The 20,124-nt window shown below is 35.6% G+C and overlaps 1 protein-coding gene across 1 annotated transcript; it reads left to right on the forward strand.

Annotated features, from left to right (window-relative positions):
* Positions 1-14,237: 14,237 nt before the first annotated feature.
* On the forward strand, positions 14,238-19,478 carry LOC132621949 (uncharacterized). Its single transcript, XM_060336429.1, has 9 exons — positions 14,238-14,552; positions 15,582-15,665; positions 15,755-15,993; positions 16,520-16,637; positions 16,956-17,033; positions 17,143-17,266; positions 17,374-17,971; positions 18,403-18,489; positions 19,055-19,478. Exons 2-9 carry the CDS (start codon positions 15,645-15,647, stop codon positions 19,164-19,166), a joined length of 1,377 nt encoding a protein of 458 aa, XP_060192412.1. The 5' UTR covers positions 14,238-14,552; positions 15,582-15,644; the 3' UTR covers positions 19,167-19,478.
* Positions 19,479-20,124: the final 646 nt, after the last annotated feature.

Below are 20,124 nucleotides of genomic sequence, written 5' to 3' on the forward strand. Positions count from 1 at the left end.
GCTTGGCCACTAAGGGAACGTGGCCTCCAAGCCTTTCCCCGATTGGCTTGGCCACCAAGTTGTTCTCTTTTCCCTTCTATAAATAGGAGGCTCATTTATACATTTGGATATCAGTTTAAAAAGTTGAATAATATATCAGTCTCTCTTTATATGCTTGTTTTGGTGTATTTACTTTATAGTTTTTATTTCATAACACGTTATCAGCACGAGACTCTGTTATCTCGAGCAAATACTTTAAAAGCCTCGAAGGTATTGACTTTCTTTTTCCCTTAACTAATGGCAAATCTTACTAAACGTGAATTTGTAGCCTTAGATATATCCGGCAATAGCTATATGTCTTGGATTCTTGATGCCAAGATTCACCATAATGCGATGGGTCTGGCAGACACCATCAAAGATAAAAATGAGGCATCAGACCAAGACCGTACCAAGGCAATGATATTCCTCCGCCATCATCTTGATGAGAATTTGAAAATGGAATATCTCACGGTTAAAGATCCTCTTACATTGTGGAATGATCTGAGAGATAGATATGATCACCTGAAGATGGTCATACTACCACAAGCAAATTATGATTGGCTCCATTTAAGGCTACAAGATTTTAAATCTATTAAGGCATATAATTCTGCAATGTTTAAAATTATTTCTCAGTTAAAATTATGTGGTCAAAATGTTACTGGGCATGATATGCTGGAAAAAACATTCTCCACTTTTCCCACCTCCAGTATGCTCCTGCAGCAGCAATACCGAGAAATGAGGTTCAAGAAATATTGTGAACTCATTGCATATCTTTTAGTTGCTGAACAACATAACGAATTATTAATGAAAAATCATGAAAGTCGACCTACTGGTACTGCTCCATTCTTTCACAATTTTAGGCGTAGAAGAGGTCGTGGGCCCAGTCGTGGTCATGGCCGTGGTCGAGGAAGGAATTTTAATCATGATTCTCGTATTGCACCAAATAATACCCTTCATCGCCAGCAGTATAAAAAGAAGGAGGAAAAGCATGAAGCTTTGCAAAAGAAAAATTCAGAAAATAAATGCTTCCGATGTGGAGGGAAGGAGCATTGGTCACGTACCTGTCGTACGCCAAAACACCTAGTTGAGTTGTATCAAGCCTCCCTCAAAGAGGCCGAAAAGAATGCCGAAGCAAATTTCATTTCTGAAGATAATGTTGAACTCATGCATCCAGATGTGGCAGATTTCTTTGAACACCCTGAAGGGAAAATAGATCATCTGATCGGTGATGAATCTGTAATAACTTAGATATTTAATACATGTCGTTTGTATTAGCTAATACGGTTATGTTTCCATAGTTATGTAAATGAGGTGTGTGTAATGCTTTGTTTAATAGTAATATATGTAATAAAGCGTGTGTAATGCTTTATCTAATCATAATATCTACTTCGATGTTTACTTTGTCTATTCTTTCGTTTTGAAGAATATATGGAAAATCCTCAAATATTATTTGGATCAGTGACCAATCATGAAGATATTTGTGTGATTGATAGTGGAACAACCCATGCCATATTCAAAGATGAGAAATACTTTTCTCACTTTCTTAAGAAAAAGGGAAATGTTAGTACAATTTATGGAAATTCGAAATTAATTGAAGGCTCCAAAAGAGCTACTATATTTCTACCTAAGGGGACGAAACTTGTTATAGAAGATGCATTATTCTCTTCTAGATCCCCAAGAAACTTGTTGAGTTTCAAAGATATCCGCCGTAATGGGTATCACGTCGAGACATTAAATGAAACAAATGATGAATATCTTATTATTACAAAGAATGTCTCCGGCCAGAAATATGTTTTGGAGAAATTACCAACTTTGTCTTCTGGCCTGTACTATGCAGAAATTAGTACAATTGAAGCGCACTCAATCGTAAACCAGAAGTTTAACGATTCAGGAACTTTTGTGCTTTGGCATGACCGAATGGGTCATCCTGGATCAATAATGATGAGACGAATTATTGAAAATTCAAATGGGCATCCACTTAAGAACCTGAAGATTCTTGAAAGTAGTGAATTTTCATGTATCGCTTGTCATCAGGGCAAATTGATAACCGGGCCATCACCAATGAAAGTTGACGTTGAATCCCCTGCTTTTATAGAGTGTATACATGGGGATATATGTGGACCTATTTACCCATCTTGTAGGTCATTAAGATATTTTATGGTTCTAATAGATGCGTCTTCGAGATGGTCTCATGTGTGCCTCATATCGTCTCGCAACCTAGCGTTTGCGAAATTATTGGCACAACTAATACGCTTAAGGGCACAGTTTCCAGATTATCCTATTAAGGCTATACGTCTTGATAATACTGGAGAATTTACATCCCAAGCTTTTGATGATTATTGTTTATCAGTTGGGATAAAAGTTGAACATCCTGTAGCTCATGTTCATACCCAAAATGGCTTTGCTGAGTCATTTATTAAGCGTTTGCAATTGATAGCAATACCATTACTTATGAAAACACGGTTGCCTACTACCGTTTGGGGTCATGCTATCTTACATGCAGCATCCCTTATTCGCCTCAGACCGACTCATTATAATAAATACTCCCCATCACAATTAGTATTTGGTCACGAACCAAATATTGCTCATCTCTGAATCTTTGGTTGTGCTGTGAATGTGCCAGTGGAACCACCATAACGCACTTAGATGAGCCCCCAAAGAAGGTTAAGAATATATGTTGGGTTTGAATCACCCTGTATTATTCGCTACCTTGAACCATTAACGGGAGATTTATTCACTGCACGATTTGCAGATTGTCGATTTGATGAAACAAATTTCCCACAATTAGAGGGAGAGTGAAAAGAAGAAACCAAAAGAGAAATTGCGTGGAAAGTTTCATCACTATCTTATTTTGATCCACGTGCCCCTATATGTGAGCAGGAGATCTAGAAGATCATCCACTTGCAGAAAATAGCAAATCAAATGCCAGACAGATTTACTGATTTGAAAAGAATAACTAAGTCGCATATCCCTGCAGAGAATGTGCCTATTCGAATTGATGTTCCAAAGGGACAATCTACTAGTGTCAAAGCCTCTGAATCTCATCCACGCCTGAAGCGTGGTAGGCCATTAGGCTCCAAGGATAAAAATCCTAGAAAAAGAAATACAAACAATGATCATAATGACACTATGAAAGGATCTCATGAAGAGATTCAAGATCTGATTAATCCTCATATTCCTGAAGAAATCAGCAAACCTGAGACTCCAGTGAGTAAAGAACTGTCATTAAGTTCTACTAGTGATGAGGTAAATTTGAATCGTTCGAAAATTGGGGTGAATAGTGTTTTTGCATATAATGTTGCACTAAATATTATGAAAGGCAGTGAGGATCAGGAACCTCAATCTGTCGAAGAATGTCGACGAAGATATGATTGGCCAAAATGGCAAGAAGCAGTTCAATCAGAATTGAATTCACTTGCTAAGCATGAGGATTTTGGACCTGTAGTCCAAACGCCTAATGGTGTAAAACCAGTTGGCCACAAATGGGTCTTTGTATGGAAAAGAAATGAGAGAAATGAAATTGTGCGATACAAAGCACGCTTTGTTGCACAAGGATTCTTTCAAAGACCCGGCATCGACTATGAAGAAACGTATTCACCAGTTATGGATGCTATAACATTTCGATATCTCATCGGTTTAGCTGTATATGAAACCCTTGAAATACATCTGATGGATGTGGTTACAACTTATCTTTATGGCTCACTTGATAATGAAATTTATATGAAAATTCCTGAAGGATATAAAATGTCTGAAGCATTTGGTTTAAAGTCTCGAGAAATGTATTCAATCAGATTACAAAGATCATTATATGGTTTAAAACAATCAAGGAGCATGTGGTATAATCGCCTAAGTGAGTACTTGATAAATGAAGGATATATAAATGATGCCATTTGTCCATGTGTTTTTATTAAGAAAACAAAATCAGGGTTCATTATACTTGCTGTTTATGTTGATGACATAAACCTGATTGGAACTCCAGAAGAGCTCCAAAAGGCGATTGAATATTTGAAGGAAGAATTTGAGATGAAAGATCTTGGAAAGACAAAACTTTGTCTTGGTCTGCAAATTGAACATTTTGCAAAAGGGATCTTTATCCATCAATCTGCCTATACTGAAAAAGTCTTAAAACGGTTTTACATAGCAATGTGCATCCTTTAAGTACTCAAATGGTTGTTCGCTTACTTGAAGTGAGCAAAGATCCGTTCCAACCTCAGGAAGAAAACAAAGAGCTACTTGGTCCTGAAGTACCATATCTTAGTGCAATAGGTGCACTTATGTATCTTACTAATGCTACAAAACGTGGCATAGTGTTTTCTGTTAATTTGCTAGCAAGATATAGCTCTTCTCCTACATGGAGACATTGGAACGGGATTAAGCATATATTGCGATATCTGAAAGGAACTAGCGATATGGGTCTGTTTTATGCTAACAATGGTAGTACAGATCTAGTTGGTTATGCAGATGCAGGTTATTTATCTGATCCACATAAAGCTTGATGATCTCAAACAGGCTATATGTTTATATGCGGAGGTACTGCTATATCACGACGATCCACAAAGCAGTTCATTGTTGCTACATCTTCGAATCATGCTGAGATAATAGTTATTCACAAAGCAAGTAGAGAATGTGTGTGATTGAGATCAGTGATACATTTCATCAGAGAAAGATGTGGCTTAAAGTGTGATACAAAAATACCCACAGTATTATATGAAGATAATATTGCATGCATAGCTCAATTAAAAGGAGGCTTCATAAAAGGAGATAGAACGAAGCACATTTCACCAAAGTTATTCTTCACACACGATCTCCAGAAGAATGATGATATTGAGGTGCAACAAATCCGTTCAAGTGACAATCCTGCAGATTTGTTCACCAAATCTTTACCAACTTCAACTCTTGAGAAGATGATATTCAAGATTGGAATGCGAAGACTCCGACATCTGAATTTTGGTCTTCGTCAGCGGGAGTGAAATACGTGTTGTACTCTTTTTTTCCCTAACCAAGGTTTTGTCCCATTGAGTTTTCTTGGTAAGGTTTTTAATGAGACAGCTCTCAAAGCGTATTACTAGATATGTGTACTCTTTTTCCTTCATTGAGGCTTTTTCCCACAGGGTTTTTCCTAATAAGGTTTTAACAAGGCACATCATCTAATTAATGGACATCCAAGGAGGAGTATTGTGAATTCTGATGGATGTCTATCAATTTACTTGGCCATTAAGTCTTTTGTCCATTACGTGGCTTGGCCACTTACTTGGCCATTAAGTCTTTTGGCCATCACGTGGCTTGGCCACTAAGGGAACGTGGCCTCCTAGCCTTTCCCTGATTGGCTTGGCCACCAAGCTGTTCTCTTTTCCCTTCTATAAATAGGAGGCTCATTTATACATTTGGATATCAGTTTAAAAAGTTGAATAATATATCAGTCTCTCTCTATATACTTGTTTTGGTGTATTTACTTTATAGTTTTTATTTCATAACAAAAAACCCATTATCAAAAAGAATTTTCACGTGTTTGCCCCTAAAAAAAAATTAGTTAAAAACCCATTATCAAAAAGAATTTTCATGGCAATTCAAATTATCGCGAGTAACTTTTTATTTCACGTGCATAACATTTTTTGTTAGCTTAGAAAATCATGATTGTTGAATATATTTTATATCACTAGTATACGTACCCGCGCGATGCGCAGATCATTTCAAAGAAAAAGAGAGCGGAGAAAATAATTCAAACAAATGTTTATGAACCATGTGTGACAAACTTTAGATTTTATATATTTTTTTTTGGATCAGTCTTATTACATACTAAGATGTATTTAGCTGCGACTACTTCATTAGTGATTATTTCTTCAAACAGTATACAATTCTTTATACTCTGGGGTCAATATCACAATAAGAACATGCAACACAAACCTGACGATTATTGTGGACGTACTCCAAAAATGAAGAAACCTCTGAAAAGCGATTTGATGTTCATTTGATGTGCATGACCTATAATCTTTTCGTTCCTTCTAAAAAACTTGTATGACTTAAAAAATTATATACTAAGAAGATATAAGCTTATGGAAAACTTCATCAGTTTGTTTACTTTGAACTATATAAGACGTGATCATCTAACGCCTTGATCTTTTATGCTTTATTTAAATGTCAAACACCACTTTATTTAATGTTAATGTTGATTTTATTCCTTTACCCCACTAAAAATCTAAATTATTAGGCTCTTTGTTTTAGTCCTTTAGTGTTAGTCTTTTCTGTTATGACCTAATATGTTTCACAAAAATAGTTTTAGTTGGAATATCTAAATGCTTGCAAATCTAGTTCCTAATCCTCTTAATTTGGATTTATCAGATACTCTCCTCTTAATAGATACAGAAAAAAGCTTATGATATTTTAATTGAACTTTTTACCTATTGTCCAAATAATCTCATATTGTATTCTAATTATGATATTAAATTAATCCATAAGATAAACAGAGAAGCTCGTTGTCAAATAAAATGTTTTAGCATCAAAAGAATATAAGTGTTCCTCACAGAAAGCAAGGCACTACATAACAATACATAATATATCAAAGCTTAAAACTGTTTCTAAACACAGAAAAAGAAACACCAACCAATCAGCTCCCCAAAATCCTGAATTCTGAATAATTTTGTTATATCCCGTAATTTTGCACATTCGGATAAATTGAAATAAGTGTGACTTGTATGAGATAGAACAATATTTTGATTTTAGCTAATATATATGTTGTTAGTGAAAAATATTGATGCGGAAATATGGAGGAAGGCCAAGGGCAAAATTGGGAGTTTGGAAATTGGGTTCATGAATTACAAATATTCACCATAAGTAAATTGGGCTAGAAAAATCAAAAAAAGAAAAAGAAAAGAAAAGAGAGGCCCAACAATTGGGGTGGCCGGCCGTGGTTCAAGAAAAGGGCCCAAGCCCATGTGTTAATTTAATTCAAGACTACTAAATAAATAAAGGGCCACTAACCATTTTCATTTAGAAGTTTCAAGAAAACAAAAGAAGAGAAAGAAAAGAAGAAGGCCTTCGGCCAAAAGAAGAAAAAGAAAAAATAAATTTGAGGGCTTCCATCTTTGATCCAAAAATTGTAATTTTCTTGTATTCCTACTAAGTTCAAGACCCTCTTCAACGTGATATAATTTTTTAGGCAAGAAAATACCTTTTGTGGCAAGTGGAAAATTTTAGAAAAGGTAAAGATTCTATCCTTTTTATATTATGGAATATATATATATATATATATATATATATATGTTGTAGTATGTGGAAATGAATGAAAAGTATGAAATTTGTGTGTTGTGGGTGTAGCCGTGTGGGTGTGTGTGAGTGTGTGTGTGGTCGTGTGGTAGTGGGTAGTGAAGGGAGGTAAATTAAATTTATTTAGTATGTTAATTGTGTTGTGGTGACCCTTGTGATGTAAATGAAAGACTAATGGTTCAAGTTGGCATGAAAATTTATTGTAAGTTGTCGTAGGAAATTATGTGATTTTATTATAGTTTTTATGTAATTATGGGAATGGAGTTGCTAAGGTGTAAATTGTTGTTGTTGTTGATGAAATTGGAAGAAGAAAATGCGACGTTGTGACCTTGTCGCATTTGTGGAGATTCGAGTGGAATAAGGTGTTGGTGGGATTGTTGAATATTTTGTAGAATTGTATGATATGCTTTTGAATTGTATTTGAATGATCTTGAACTAGTAAATGAATATGTAAGTGTCAATATCGGCTTGAATGTACGTAGTTGAATTGAATAATGATGAACTATGTAGAAAGGAAGATTATTAATGTTAGAATGCGTTTTGAATTGGTTATTGATGCTATTGGTATGGCTGTTGGTATTGTTGGTATGGTTGTTGATGAATTTGGCCGAGTTAAATTCTCGAGGATGTTGAGTTTATATGGGAGGTGCTGCCGAAATTTCTGTAGACAAGTACTAGTTAGAATTGAAGATCTGAATACTTGTAGCTAATGTTTGGTAATTGATAATGTTATTGTAGAGATTGGAGAGCCCGAGACTTGAGTCGGGATTTGATTAGCGAGCGATCGAGGTATGTAAAGCCTACCTTTCTTTCTTTTGGCATGACCTTTATGAAATGAACAAATGACATATATGTATGCTTCTAAAGAAAATTCTATTCTTAGAGCCACTAGGACGGCCGGCGTCTTTGACCTGCATAAGCTATTCCATATGGTTTGATACGTGTTTATGATGTTCGAAGATTCTAGTTGTTGTGTTTCCGAATGATGTCCGAAAAAAATATTTGATATGGCTAAAGTCTTGGATATATTTTGATATGTACATATGATTCTAAGGCTCCATTTGATTTGCTCCACAGCGATAGTTGAAAGTTCCCTAATATGATTGTTACTTGAATTTCCAAAAAGAGCTTCGGAAATGCTTTTAGAAAGTTCTGTACTTCAAAGGTTTGTAACTTTCGTATACTAACTCCGATTGACCCGAAACTGATTTCTGAGCCTTTGGATGCCGTAAATATATTTGTCCATCGAGTTTTGAAATTTATTTATGTACTTATATGCATATGGTTTCCTCACTACTCCGCTCGTGCATACTACTATGATATCGTTCGCCGGATCCCGGGCTGGTTTTTGTGATCGTGCGCACTATGTTATATTCGGCAGTATGATGTGTTACGGTTCCCGAGACCTCGCCATAGGGCCGGTTACCGCTTATATACGACGTTATGATGTGATATGGCATATGATGTGTTCTGATGATGTGATATGTTTCGATGATATGATATGTTCGGGGATTGTACGGAGATTTGAAACCTTCGGGGGTATGATGTGTTGTGGCGCCAGCGTCGGAGTGGCAACCACGTTCCTGAGCCCTATGCATGATTTTTATTTGCATTATATATATATTTTCAGCACAGGTTTTGATATACTAATTCTGTATCCATTTTCTGTACTTCTCACTTCAGTTATGATTCGGATTACTGCATTTCATGCTTTACATACTCAGTACATATTTCGTACTGACCCCCTTTCTTCGGGGGCTGCATTTCGTGCCCGCAGGTACAGATGTTCGTTCAGGTAACCCGCCAGTGTAGGATACTTATTCTGCTGTTTGGAGTACTCCTTTTGATCCGGAGCTCATATTTTTGGTACATATTCTTTGTTATACATGTTCTGTATATATATGGCTATTTGGGTACGGTGGGACCCTGTCCCGTCATATGTTTCTGTTATGGTTTGTAGAGGCCTGTAGTCATATATGTGAGTCATGGGTCATATTTGTTCGATTATGTTTGTGATTTGTGCCTTAAGCGGTCCCGTTTGCTATTATGGCCAAAACGGCCCATATGTTCGTATATGTATGTATATCTGGGCGATGTGTATTCCGCCAGCCTACCGGTTTTGGTATGATATTTCTGTACAAGCGACCTCTTAAGATGATGTCTGTTATCAGTATCTCTATAAATAATGTATGTTAAGTTCGAATAAATCTTTGATATGTCGATCGGGTACGTAAGTCTGTTTGGGTGTCCAAATAGGGCTGGGTCGTGACAAATTTTATGAAAAAAATCAATAAAAAATGGAGCATACAGGGAACATGTTAATAACAAACACATATATAGGTATGCTTAACAAAGGTCTTAAACATCACAAATTTAAAAATTGTTTAAATGAGATCTTTAATAGTTGATGCTAGCCCTGTGAAACAATTTTTTAATTAGACAACCAAAAAATTTCTTAATATTAATTAACCAATAAATTTTCATTATATTAATCAACCGAACAATTTCACTGTTCAAATAAGATCTTCAATATTTGATGCTAGCCGAGTGAAACAATTTTCCAATCAGCGGATTCAACAAAATCACTATAACTTTGATCAGCATAGCCCATATATAAAAGCCAACCAAAAAATATCTAAATATTAATCAACCAAAAAAATTCATAATATTAATCAACCAAAAAATTTCTTAATATTAATCAACTAAACAACCTTTCTTGGTAAAAACAAAACTAAGCAGGCTTAACCTCTTCAAAGGCCAACTTTTAGTCACAAACAACACATCTTGGTTGTTAAGGAAGCAACCGTTCCACATTAATGTAGACCTCACAAAATTTAGCTAAGTAAAAACATCCATTAGAGTTGTAAAGGGCAAAAAAGGGCAGTCATATGATGTAGACAATCAGTCTATCCTAATGCAAGCATTAATGGTTGCTTCCACAGTTCAAATCCGTGATCTTTAAGTCACACGTAGACAACTCCTTAGAGTTGTGTTTCCAAAATAAAAGACTTCAAAAATAAACTCAAACATAGTGATATATTTTAGAAGCTTTCATTAAAGCAGCAAACTTAAGAAAGACACAAAGTGTCAAAATTAAGTTGAATGTATGTTTACCATCAACCCATAATTCTCTACAATTTGTGTTGAAAGACAGACACTTTCGCGTAGTTTGAGATCATCATTTCCTCGTAATTCTATCAGATTTTAGCAATTATGTTAGTAGGAGTTTGTTACTTTGTTGCTACTACAAATGTCTATTTCAACACTGGGAACCTGCACCATGAACATAAACATGAATGATCAAATACCTTGAAACGAAAAATAAGAGAAAAAGAATGTAATTTGAAAGATAAAATGTAATTATGTGCTTAGATTCAAGACTTTGGAACATAACATTAATGAAGATAATCTTCGCAATGTATTAAAGTAGTGAAATCCAATATAAAATGTCCTACCAAGTAACCTAGATAGTATCTGAAATCGTACCTAACAAAATGTATTTCACTAATCACTACCAAGGAAATGATCCAATAACAGAGACTTCTACGTTACTTGGACAACATAGAATCAATCAAGACACAATATTGCACCATTGTTAATATTGACCAATTATTGAAATGTAGGGTTCTTTGTTTTTGCTTACCACTAAAACTATCTCGATTTTGATGAAGTGACAAATTTATTAAGAGAATTGTTTTTTTTTTTTGCGAAAGTTCGAAATATCTCTCTTTTCGTTGATGATTTGACTTTTTTCTTCAATTTCGGATTCATATGTTCTTATTAATTCATAGTTTGATGTGTGAAAAATATACATACCCTCATACTATCTCTATTCTCCTCTTTAAAATGTTTTCCCTTATATGATATTAATTGATTTCTCTTATTTAGTATTTTAGCTTAATTAATCAAAACAATCCAATTGTAATTTTGAATTAGTATAAAGTATAAATAGAGAAGTTTTTTGTTACCTCGTAAAAATCAAAAGTCCCAACCATTGTTTGTTTTTAGCCCTATACTGATTCATATTCATTAAATATTTAGCTTCAAAAACTTTATCTTTGAATTATAATTTTCTTGTAATTAATTCTAAATTATTATTTGTTAGTAAATTTCAATATTACATTTCATTCAAATGTCAAAGGATAAGAGAACTTATTACTGACATTGTAATATTAAAGAACAATATTAATTAATTAGGATAGAAGATGATGGGTATCATTCATATCAATAAAATGATTTTGGATATCTATCAACACCATCACCACCACCACCACCAACAACAACAACCCAGTGAAATCCCACATCGTGGGGTCTGGGGAGGGTAGAGTGTACGCAGACCTTACTCCTACCAAGGTAGGACGGCTGTTTCCGAAAGACCCTCGGCTCAATAAAAGCATAAAAAGAAGTCAGATAAGGTTAAGAGAATCAAAGCGATATGAAATGAAATAATGCAAGCGACACATATAACACAGGATAATCAAAGCACAGGAAATAACAGATAATAGCAGAAATCTGAGCAGAAGAAATTATATTGCGATAATGCGACTACTAATAAGAACGAAAAACGAGACTATCTACTAGCCTTCTACCCTAATTTGGGTCCTCCAAACCCTCCTATCTAAGGTCATGTCCTCGGTAAGCTGTAGTTGCGCCATGTCGTGTTTAATTACCTCTCCCCAATACTTCTTCGGTCTACCCCTACCTCGTCTGAAACCATCCATGGCCAACCTCTCACACCTCCGCACTGGGGCATCTGTGTCTCTCCTCTTCACATGCCCAAACCATCTCAATCTCGCTTCTTATCTTCCACCGAGGCCACCCCCACCTTATCCTGAATATGCTCATTCCTAATCCTGTCACTCCTGGTGTGGCCACACATCAATCTTAACATTCTCATCTCGGCAACTTTCATCTTTTGAACGTGAGAGATCTTAACCGGCTAACACTCCGCCCCATACAACATAGTCGGTCTAACCACCACTTTGTAGAACTTGCCCTTAAGTTTTGGTGGAACCTTCTTGTCACATAGCACTCCGGAAGCAAGCCTCCATTTCATCCACCCTGCCCCAATACAATGTGTGACATCATCGCCAATCTCCCCGCAGCTTTGCAGAATAGACCCAAGGTACTTGAAACTACTTTTCTTCTGGATGGCCTGGGTACCAAGTCTCACTTCCAAGCCAGCCTCCTCAGGTGCTTCACTGAACTTACACTCCAAGTACTCTGTCTTGGTCCTACTCAGCTTAAACCCTTTAGACTCCAGAGTATGTCTCCAACTTTCCAGCTTAGCGTTAACTCCGCTACGAGTCTCATCGATCAGGACTATGTCGTTCGCGAACAACATACACCATGGCACCTCACCTTGAATTTGCCGTGTCAATTCATCCATCATCAAGGCAAATAAAAACGGACTAAGAGCTGATCCTTGATGCAACCCCATCACAACTGGAAAGTGCTCTGAGTCTCCTCCTACTGTCCTTACCTTGGTTTTGGCTCCCTCATATATGTCCTTGATCACCCTAATCAACACCATGGGTAGAAAAAGAAAAGGAGTAATAATAGAGCTTACTCATGTTCTTCGAGCCCACATCCATAAAGATACTTTCCGCTACTTTTCCTGTGCAAGTGAACATCACCATCCATGGTTTACAGATCTGTTAGTATGCTACAGATATGTGGGTAGATATATGGTGCATAGAAACTTCCCTGAGAAAAATAGTAGAGGAAGTAACATAAAAATTACAGATTTAACAAAATGCTTAATTTAGACTTATGTATAGTCCATCCAAAAGCATGATGCTCTTAAAATTACATATGCTGAAGGAGAAATCACCGGGGATCATGACATCAATCAATAATGCTTCTCACTGGAAAAAAAAATATGAATTCTCCGGAAACAAACTGACGCTGAAATATTCTATTCCGTAATCACATTTTGCTCATGTACCAAATAAAAATTCAGCATACGTTGTGTTGCACAATTCAGCATTCTTTATTTTTAAAATTGAATTATGAAATGAAACAACAATATAATGGCATGTAATAGTCATAGAAGCCAATCATTATTATACTTCAAGTTCGGCAATGCAAGATTAGTAAGGATTGTATTTGAGTATGGAGGATGAATATATTGTCGGTTACTAAAGACTTTAAGATCAGTTTTTGAAGGAAGTGGGAGGCTGCACGTTGTTTAAGGAAAGCTATTCCTTGGGTAAGTGCATGCAGTTATCACAAATTGCATTATTTTAATTGGAGAATTCATATTTAAAAAAAAAAAAATGAATAAACTAAGGTAGTAACAGATTATTCTCCATAGCTCATATTTGTGGATAGATATTATTGCTATAAGTTAGGAGCAAAACGTGGAAGTTGCTTGGCTATATCTTGGGGATTTCATTTTTCGGATTTAAATTCACATTTTTAAATTTAGATCTTAAAAAATATAGATATTTAATTATTTTTAAAATTTATATAGGCAACTGCTCCAAACGTGCTTCATTTAACGGGGTGTGATGGTGAGCAGGAAATGGGGAAAGTGGGGTGATTAGTCTATGTTTTTAAAATTGTAATTATCTTTAAATTAAAATTTAAAACAATAACCAATAACTAATTATTAACTAATTAACTAATTTTTATCCTAAAACTATTCTCTTTTTAATAATATATAGATATTAATTAAGTTAAAATATCATATAATCGACCTTTTTTTTCCCCGTAAAATATTCAATTACAACAAGTTATCACAAAACATGCTAAATATATTTACTCGTGTCAATGTTAAAGAATTAACCCAAGATCATATTTTAGATATATGCGTTGTAGGATAGATGGTAAGGTTGGATCTAATTTTCTTTGTTTTAGGTGAATTCTAGAGTATTTCTCATCCCAAACAAAACCTAAAACTGACTTGGTCAAAACTGTTTTACAAGGCATGGATGGGTAAAACAAAACGGAAAAGGAAAAGGAAAAGAAACCAACAAGTAAAGAATATAGTAGTAGTAATAATAAGTAGATCCAAGGCAACCCCTTATTGGATGCGTTTTGCTCTTACCATCCTGTGGAAATGCCAACAAGTATGTTGAAACCGAATTCGGGTTCGGGCTATATACGCCCGGCGCACAATAGCACTTGGCCTCGTTTGTTCTGGGTCCTTCCTCCCGTTCTCTCTTTTCTATATCATCCGTTTTTTCAGATCGAGAACCATTTCGCTTTGCATCCAACGAGCCGCGCCCTTTTCGGTATTCTTCATTGGATCTGCTAGGTTTTTTCAGGTATGGAACATCTATTTTGACTATTCATTACTATGTTTTCACCAAAATTTATGCTTTTTGAATGATTCACTAGTGTTTTTTTACAACTCTATAGGCTTTTTGGATATCAATTTGGGGGCTTTTATTCCTTATTAAAAACTAAGGTTTCTAACAATAAAAAGTGATTTTTTTTTTCCCATTCAAAGTCCTTTGGACTATGCGTTACTGTTTTCACGAAAAATATTGAGTTTTGAATGAATAGCTGTGTTTTTCGTTATTCCAGATCGATTCAGGTAAAACTTTGTCAAATATTTTGGATTTGTAGGGTTCATTACCGACAATTTGGGGCTTCTTGTTCTTCTTTAAAAAACTAGGGTTTCCAACTATCAATAATAAAATAAAGGTCTTTTATTTTTATTTTTTATCATTCAAGTTCCTTTGGTTCAAATTCTCTATCAATTCAAAGTTTATATGAATTTGGGGCTTCTTATTCTTCCTTAAAAAGCTAGGGTTTCTAACAATCAAAAATAAAATAATGGTCTTTTTTTTAATTATCATTCAAGGTCCTTTGCGCTCTTGTGGGTGAGAGTCTAAGAAATTTTATCCGTTTACGTGTTTGAGTATCTTCAATAATCTTAATTAATACATGAACTATCTTGGTTCGATTGCATTCAACCTTTTTAAAAAATTTCTGAGTACGGACTGAGAGAGACTACAATTTCGGTGTTATGAATGATTCAATTGCTTTGTTAGGGAGGAGGAGAAGAAGTTGAGAAAAGGAGAAGGTTATGAAATGTTCAAATTCTTAATCAATTGGAAGTTTATATAATTAGGTCTGACTTGATTCAATATCTGATCTTTGGTAGAAGATGTTTGATTTTAGTCTTCCGCTGATTAACCTAATTTGGCGAGCACAGTTGTCGAAATGGAACAATTTTTCTGTATTTGGTGGAATTTCTCTTTGCTGTTATTATGTTATGGTGGAAAGAATTCTATGGTTACCATTGTGTGCCTATCTCTGTGGTTGTAACTATATTTCTCTCTTTTCAGGACTTCTGATTGTTGGTCTTCTTGTGAGTTACTGAGAATTTGGTTGGCTGACCCAGAACAGCTATGCGCGGATATGAAAGAGATGTAATTTCATTTTTATTTTTCAAATCTGCGCTATTCTTTTGAATTTTTATCTTCTTCTTTGATATGACAGCTTTATTGTGTTCATTCAGGAGTATGAAGAGCATGAAGATTTGGATGAATATGAGGAGGAAGGTGAAGAGCAAGAACAATACGAGGGTGGTGAAGAGGAATACGAGGAGGAAGAAATTCAGCAGCCTCCAGAAGAGTTGGTGGAGTACCTGGAGCTGAGACAACGACTGAAAGAAGATATCAGGAAGCAGAGGCAGAAAGAATTAGGTTCTGCTAATGGCCTTTCTCGTGAAATTAAGAAGGCATTGCCAAGGGACAAGTGAGTGCCACTAGTGTGTTTCAGATTTTGAACACCCTTGTTTGTTTGTTTGTTTGTTTGTCAATATGGCTCCTTGATTTTGAATTTATCAATTCTGTTTAATGAATTATACCCTCACCCACTCTGTTGCTAATATCTGAATGATAGCTATTGTTCCGTGTCATGCATGGAATTGTGATGTTTTTTCCAATCCCATATGTCAAGTGAATTTTTGGGTGCCTATTTATGCATCTTCTTTGGAATATATGCTTGTCTTCCCTCTGCTGGAGTTTCCTTTGAAGTTGTTCACTAATGGAGATCTATAAATGAAACTTCTGCAAAAATTGTGATTTCCAGATTTGAAAGCTCTAATTCTAATATTCTGTGCTTTAAATTTTCAATGCATAGTTGCATGAAAAAATATCTCTTACCCTATAAAGATTTATTGGGTTATACATCCAGAATAAAGTCATTGATTTCAGTTTTGAAGCTTAAGGTGTTGGTCTTACTTGCTTTTTTTTTTTTTTTTTTTTCTCGGCACTTGCAGTTATGGTTCCTTCTTTGGGCCTTCGGAGCCTGTAATCGCTCAAAGAGTAATCCAAGAAAGCAAGTCGCTGTTGGAGAATCCAAACCTGGCAGCCAAAGTCATGAAATCAAACCATGATGTATGTATCAAGTTTTAATTCACATGAAGATGCACGTGCTTCAGTTTAGTTTTGTAATTATATATTTCTTGAAGGTTTGTAAGGCATCATACGGTATTAGTGAAGTCCACTGTAGTAGTGTAATACTGAGACAACAGCTTTAGCTTCCACTTTTCCACTATGAAAAATTTGTAATGTCACGCATGACATGCCAATATTGCATGGGTAATTATTGTTATCTAGATTGGAGCCAATGGGCATTAAATGGCACATACGAACCTTTCCATTGATGTCAGTGGCATACATTATATTTGTAACACAGCTTTTGTGATCCTGCAGAACAATCAGATCTCTGCAACAAAACACGCAGGATCAAAATCTGGTACCAGCAGCAATGCACCAAAAATCACTAATAAGGTACTGAATTAATTGTACTACTCTTAATTGTGTTTTATTACCGATTTCCTCTCTGTATTTTGCTATGCCTTCTTTTTTAAATACTTTTTTGCCATATGAATTTCTGCAGTTGAAAACAAAGGTGCAGATGTTAAAAAGTACAAGAGATTACTCATTTTTATTATCTGATGATGCTGAACTTCCTGCTCCATCAAGAGGTTCCTTACCTCATAAAGCGTCTGCCACTAATTCTGGTGTGCTTTCTATCATAGCTAATCTGGCTGTGTATTTAGTGGCCCAGGGAGTAATCTATTATTGAGAAATCTTATTCGTTTTTTTTCTTTTTTGGGTGATATTGAAGACGCGCGAGTAGCGTCACCACCAAGCAGCAATCATTCGTCAAGAAATACAGGGAGAAAGCTGCTAAATGATCGTGAAGTGCGGAAGCCTATACCTGGAAGCAGCCAAATGCAACCGAAACTGTTGAATCGGAAAGCAGTTTCTGTTAGTAAGCAAACTCAACTAGCATTAGATTCCAGGAAACAACTGGGTAGCAGTAAAGGGAGTGGGTCTGGCAGGCCTTTGGGGCTAAAAGCAGTGCCTCCCAAAGTTATAGGTGGGCCAAACGGCAAGAGGGTTTTGACACCAGGTGTCAAGAGCACCGTACCTGCTTTGCATAAGCCAACACTTTCAAAGTTGCAACCTTCTATTCCAAGGCAACCCTTGGTAAAGAAAAAGGAAATATTACAATCTGGAAAGTCAAAGGTGATGCCAAAACAAGCTGAGCCTTCAGACAGACCTAAGCCGATTTTGCAGAAACAGGCAGGGCCATTGTCCAAACTGCCTCCAAAAAATGCAACTCGTTCTTTGGAAGATAGGCGCCCAGCAAGAAAACCAGTGAGACCTGATGAAGATGGTGATGGAGCAGAAGCTATTAGTATGATTAGGAGGATGTTTGGGTACTTAATGTTCCTTCCTTTTTTTTTCTGAGAAAAACTTATTATTTCTTATTTTTTTTCCAATTTATTCCTTCCTTATCAGTTTCTTTTAGTTGATTCATTATCCTTTTGGGAAGTTTTGTTTGCAATAATTATTTTTGAAGCTCTAGCTTTAGAAGAACATTGCTGTGAGGGTTCGTGAGACTGGAAAACTTTATAGCCTTTAAGAACTTTTTTGCATAAGTGGATAAACTTCCTAGTGGAAATGGATCAAGTTAAATATTTACATTCTCTGATACAGTTGATTGAGATAAAACTTGTTTCACGGTTCTTTACTTGATATGGTTAAGTTAAGATCTCTGATAACTGAAGAGTACTTCTAGCTTCAATAATGCGTAATGATGAATTTCATCTAGTTTTGTTGTCTGAGAAAGTATCATCTTGTTTTGCAGGTATAATCCCAACAGATATCGGGATGATGATGATACTAGTGATATGGAGGCTAATTTTGATGACATACTGAGGGAAGAAAAACGAAGGTTGGTGAAATTGTCTCATATTTCAAAACTTATTTTCAACATTTGTTTGTTCATGCTGAGCTCCGAGTTCACTGGATCTGCTACTAGTGTAAGGATGCGCCCTTAATTCATGGGCTAGAAGTTCAAATTCAAGGCTTCTCCTAGATTAGGCATTTCTTTCATGGATTTCAAAAAAAAACATGGGTGAAGTTGAAAGGAGATACTATCCTTTTGGCATTTTCATTTTTTTACTGTGATTTCAAGACACACAAAAAAACTGTAAACAGTAGTTTCAGAACTATAGTTTAACCTTCTTTGTGTTTGGCTCTAAAATGAGTTTTTTTTTTTTTTTTTTTGGATTTCTCTTCTATACGAGTTTGAACACTTAAACCAATGCTTCTTTTGACAGCCTGCTTAATTTGATGAGAACCAGCAATTTTTCTAGACTAGGTCTTTTGGATATGTAATTGTCTGTCTGCAATTTTATGTTCCTGGTAGTACTTGTCAAGATAATGTGCTTCAATAGTCTCCTGCGCAAGCAAGAGAAGGACGCCGAATGCTGACCTCATTTTAATTTGTTCTCCAGTGCGAAGATAGCAAAGGAAGAAGACGAAGAAGAGCTGCGGAAGATAGAAGAAGAAGAAAGGAGGGAGCGCTTGAGAAAACAGGCAAAGAAGCGCAAGTTGAGCCATCAATGACGGCAAAGATGTTTTCCCTTGCTTAATAGATAGCACAAGCACAAAGTAAAGGGGGCTGTGGGGAGTTTGTACAGGAATATCTGAGTCTCCTCTTAATTTACCAGTTGATTTGTATCTATTGGTTGTATTGAGCGTTGGCGCTCATTGGCCATGCAGTTGTAACTGAAATTTTTCAATCATTTTGCAGCTGTGATAATTTAATGTCCCTGTTTACCAAGCCAAATCTGAGAAAATTCTCAAGTCCATGGGTACCCCTTTGAGTTATTTGCTACAATATATATGCCATAACCTACTATGTGCTGATTTGGATTATTTACATTCTCCTTATGTTAATTCAAGTATTGGTTTGTGAATTTTCAATAGTTATGTATTATAAAAAGCATGTAAGTTTTATTCTTTAACTATTATTTTTTGCATTAATAAAGACTTAAGTTGGATTCTGAGGTCATAAATCATTGATTTAGATATATTCTACAGTACGCACTTTAGTTTTGGTTTTGGAAAACAGTGCTTCGTCAGGGGGCCGAAGTTCGTTCCTGATTTGTTTTCAAATTTTGACAAGCTTTTTCTATTGGATGGTTGGGTCGATTTGTCAAAATTTGCACGATGGTGTAATGGATTTGAATTGGACTATTGCTTATCCACTTGGATTCTCCTCCTCCAGATGTAATGATGTAAAAAGGAAGATGTGAAGCAGCTGGTTCGCTTTGGATGGAGACTAGTTATGTGAAATCAAACGACCCTCCCTCTCAAAGTTAATTTGACTAAAGTTAAACTTATCTTTAGATCAATTTAATATTTTAAAAATTTAAAATCTATATAGAAATATTATAAGTTAGTATAATTTTTGCCTTGGGAAAAATATTTAGTTTAAAAGTTTAGTCAAATTTTAATTGGCACATGGCCTTAAAATTCGCGAGAGACAGTTATGGAAGGCGCTTTAAGCAGTTAAGAGAAG

This window comes from Lycium barbarum, chromosome 12 (assembly GCF_019175385.1).
Source record: "Lycium barbarum isolate Lr01 chromosome 12, ASM1917538v2, whole genome shotgun sequence".
Taxonomy (NCBI): Eukaryota; Viridiplantae; Streptophyta; class Magnoliopsida; order Solanales; family Solanaceae; genus Lycium; species Lycium barbarum.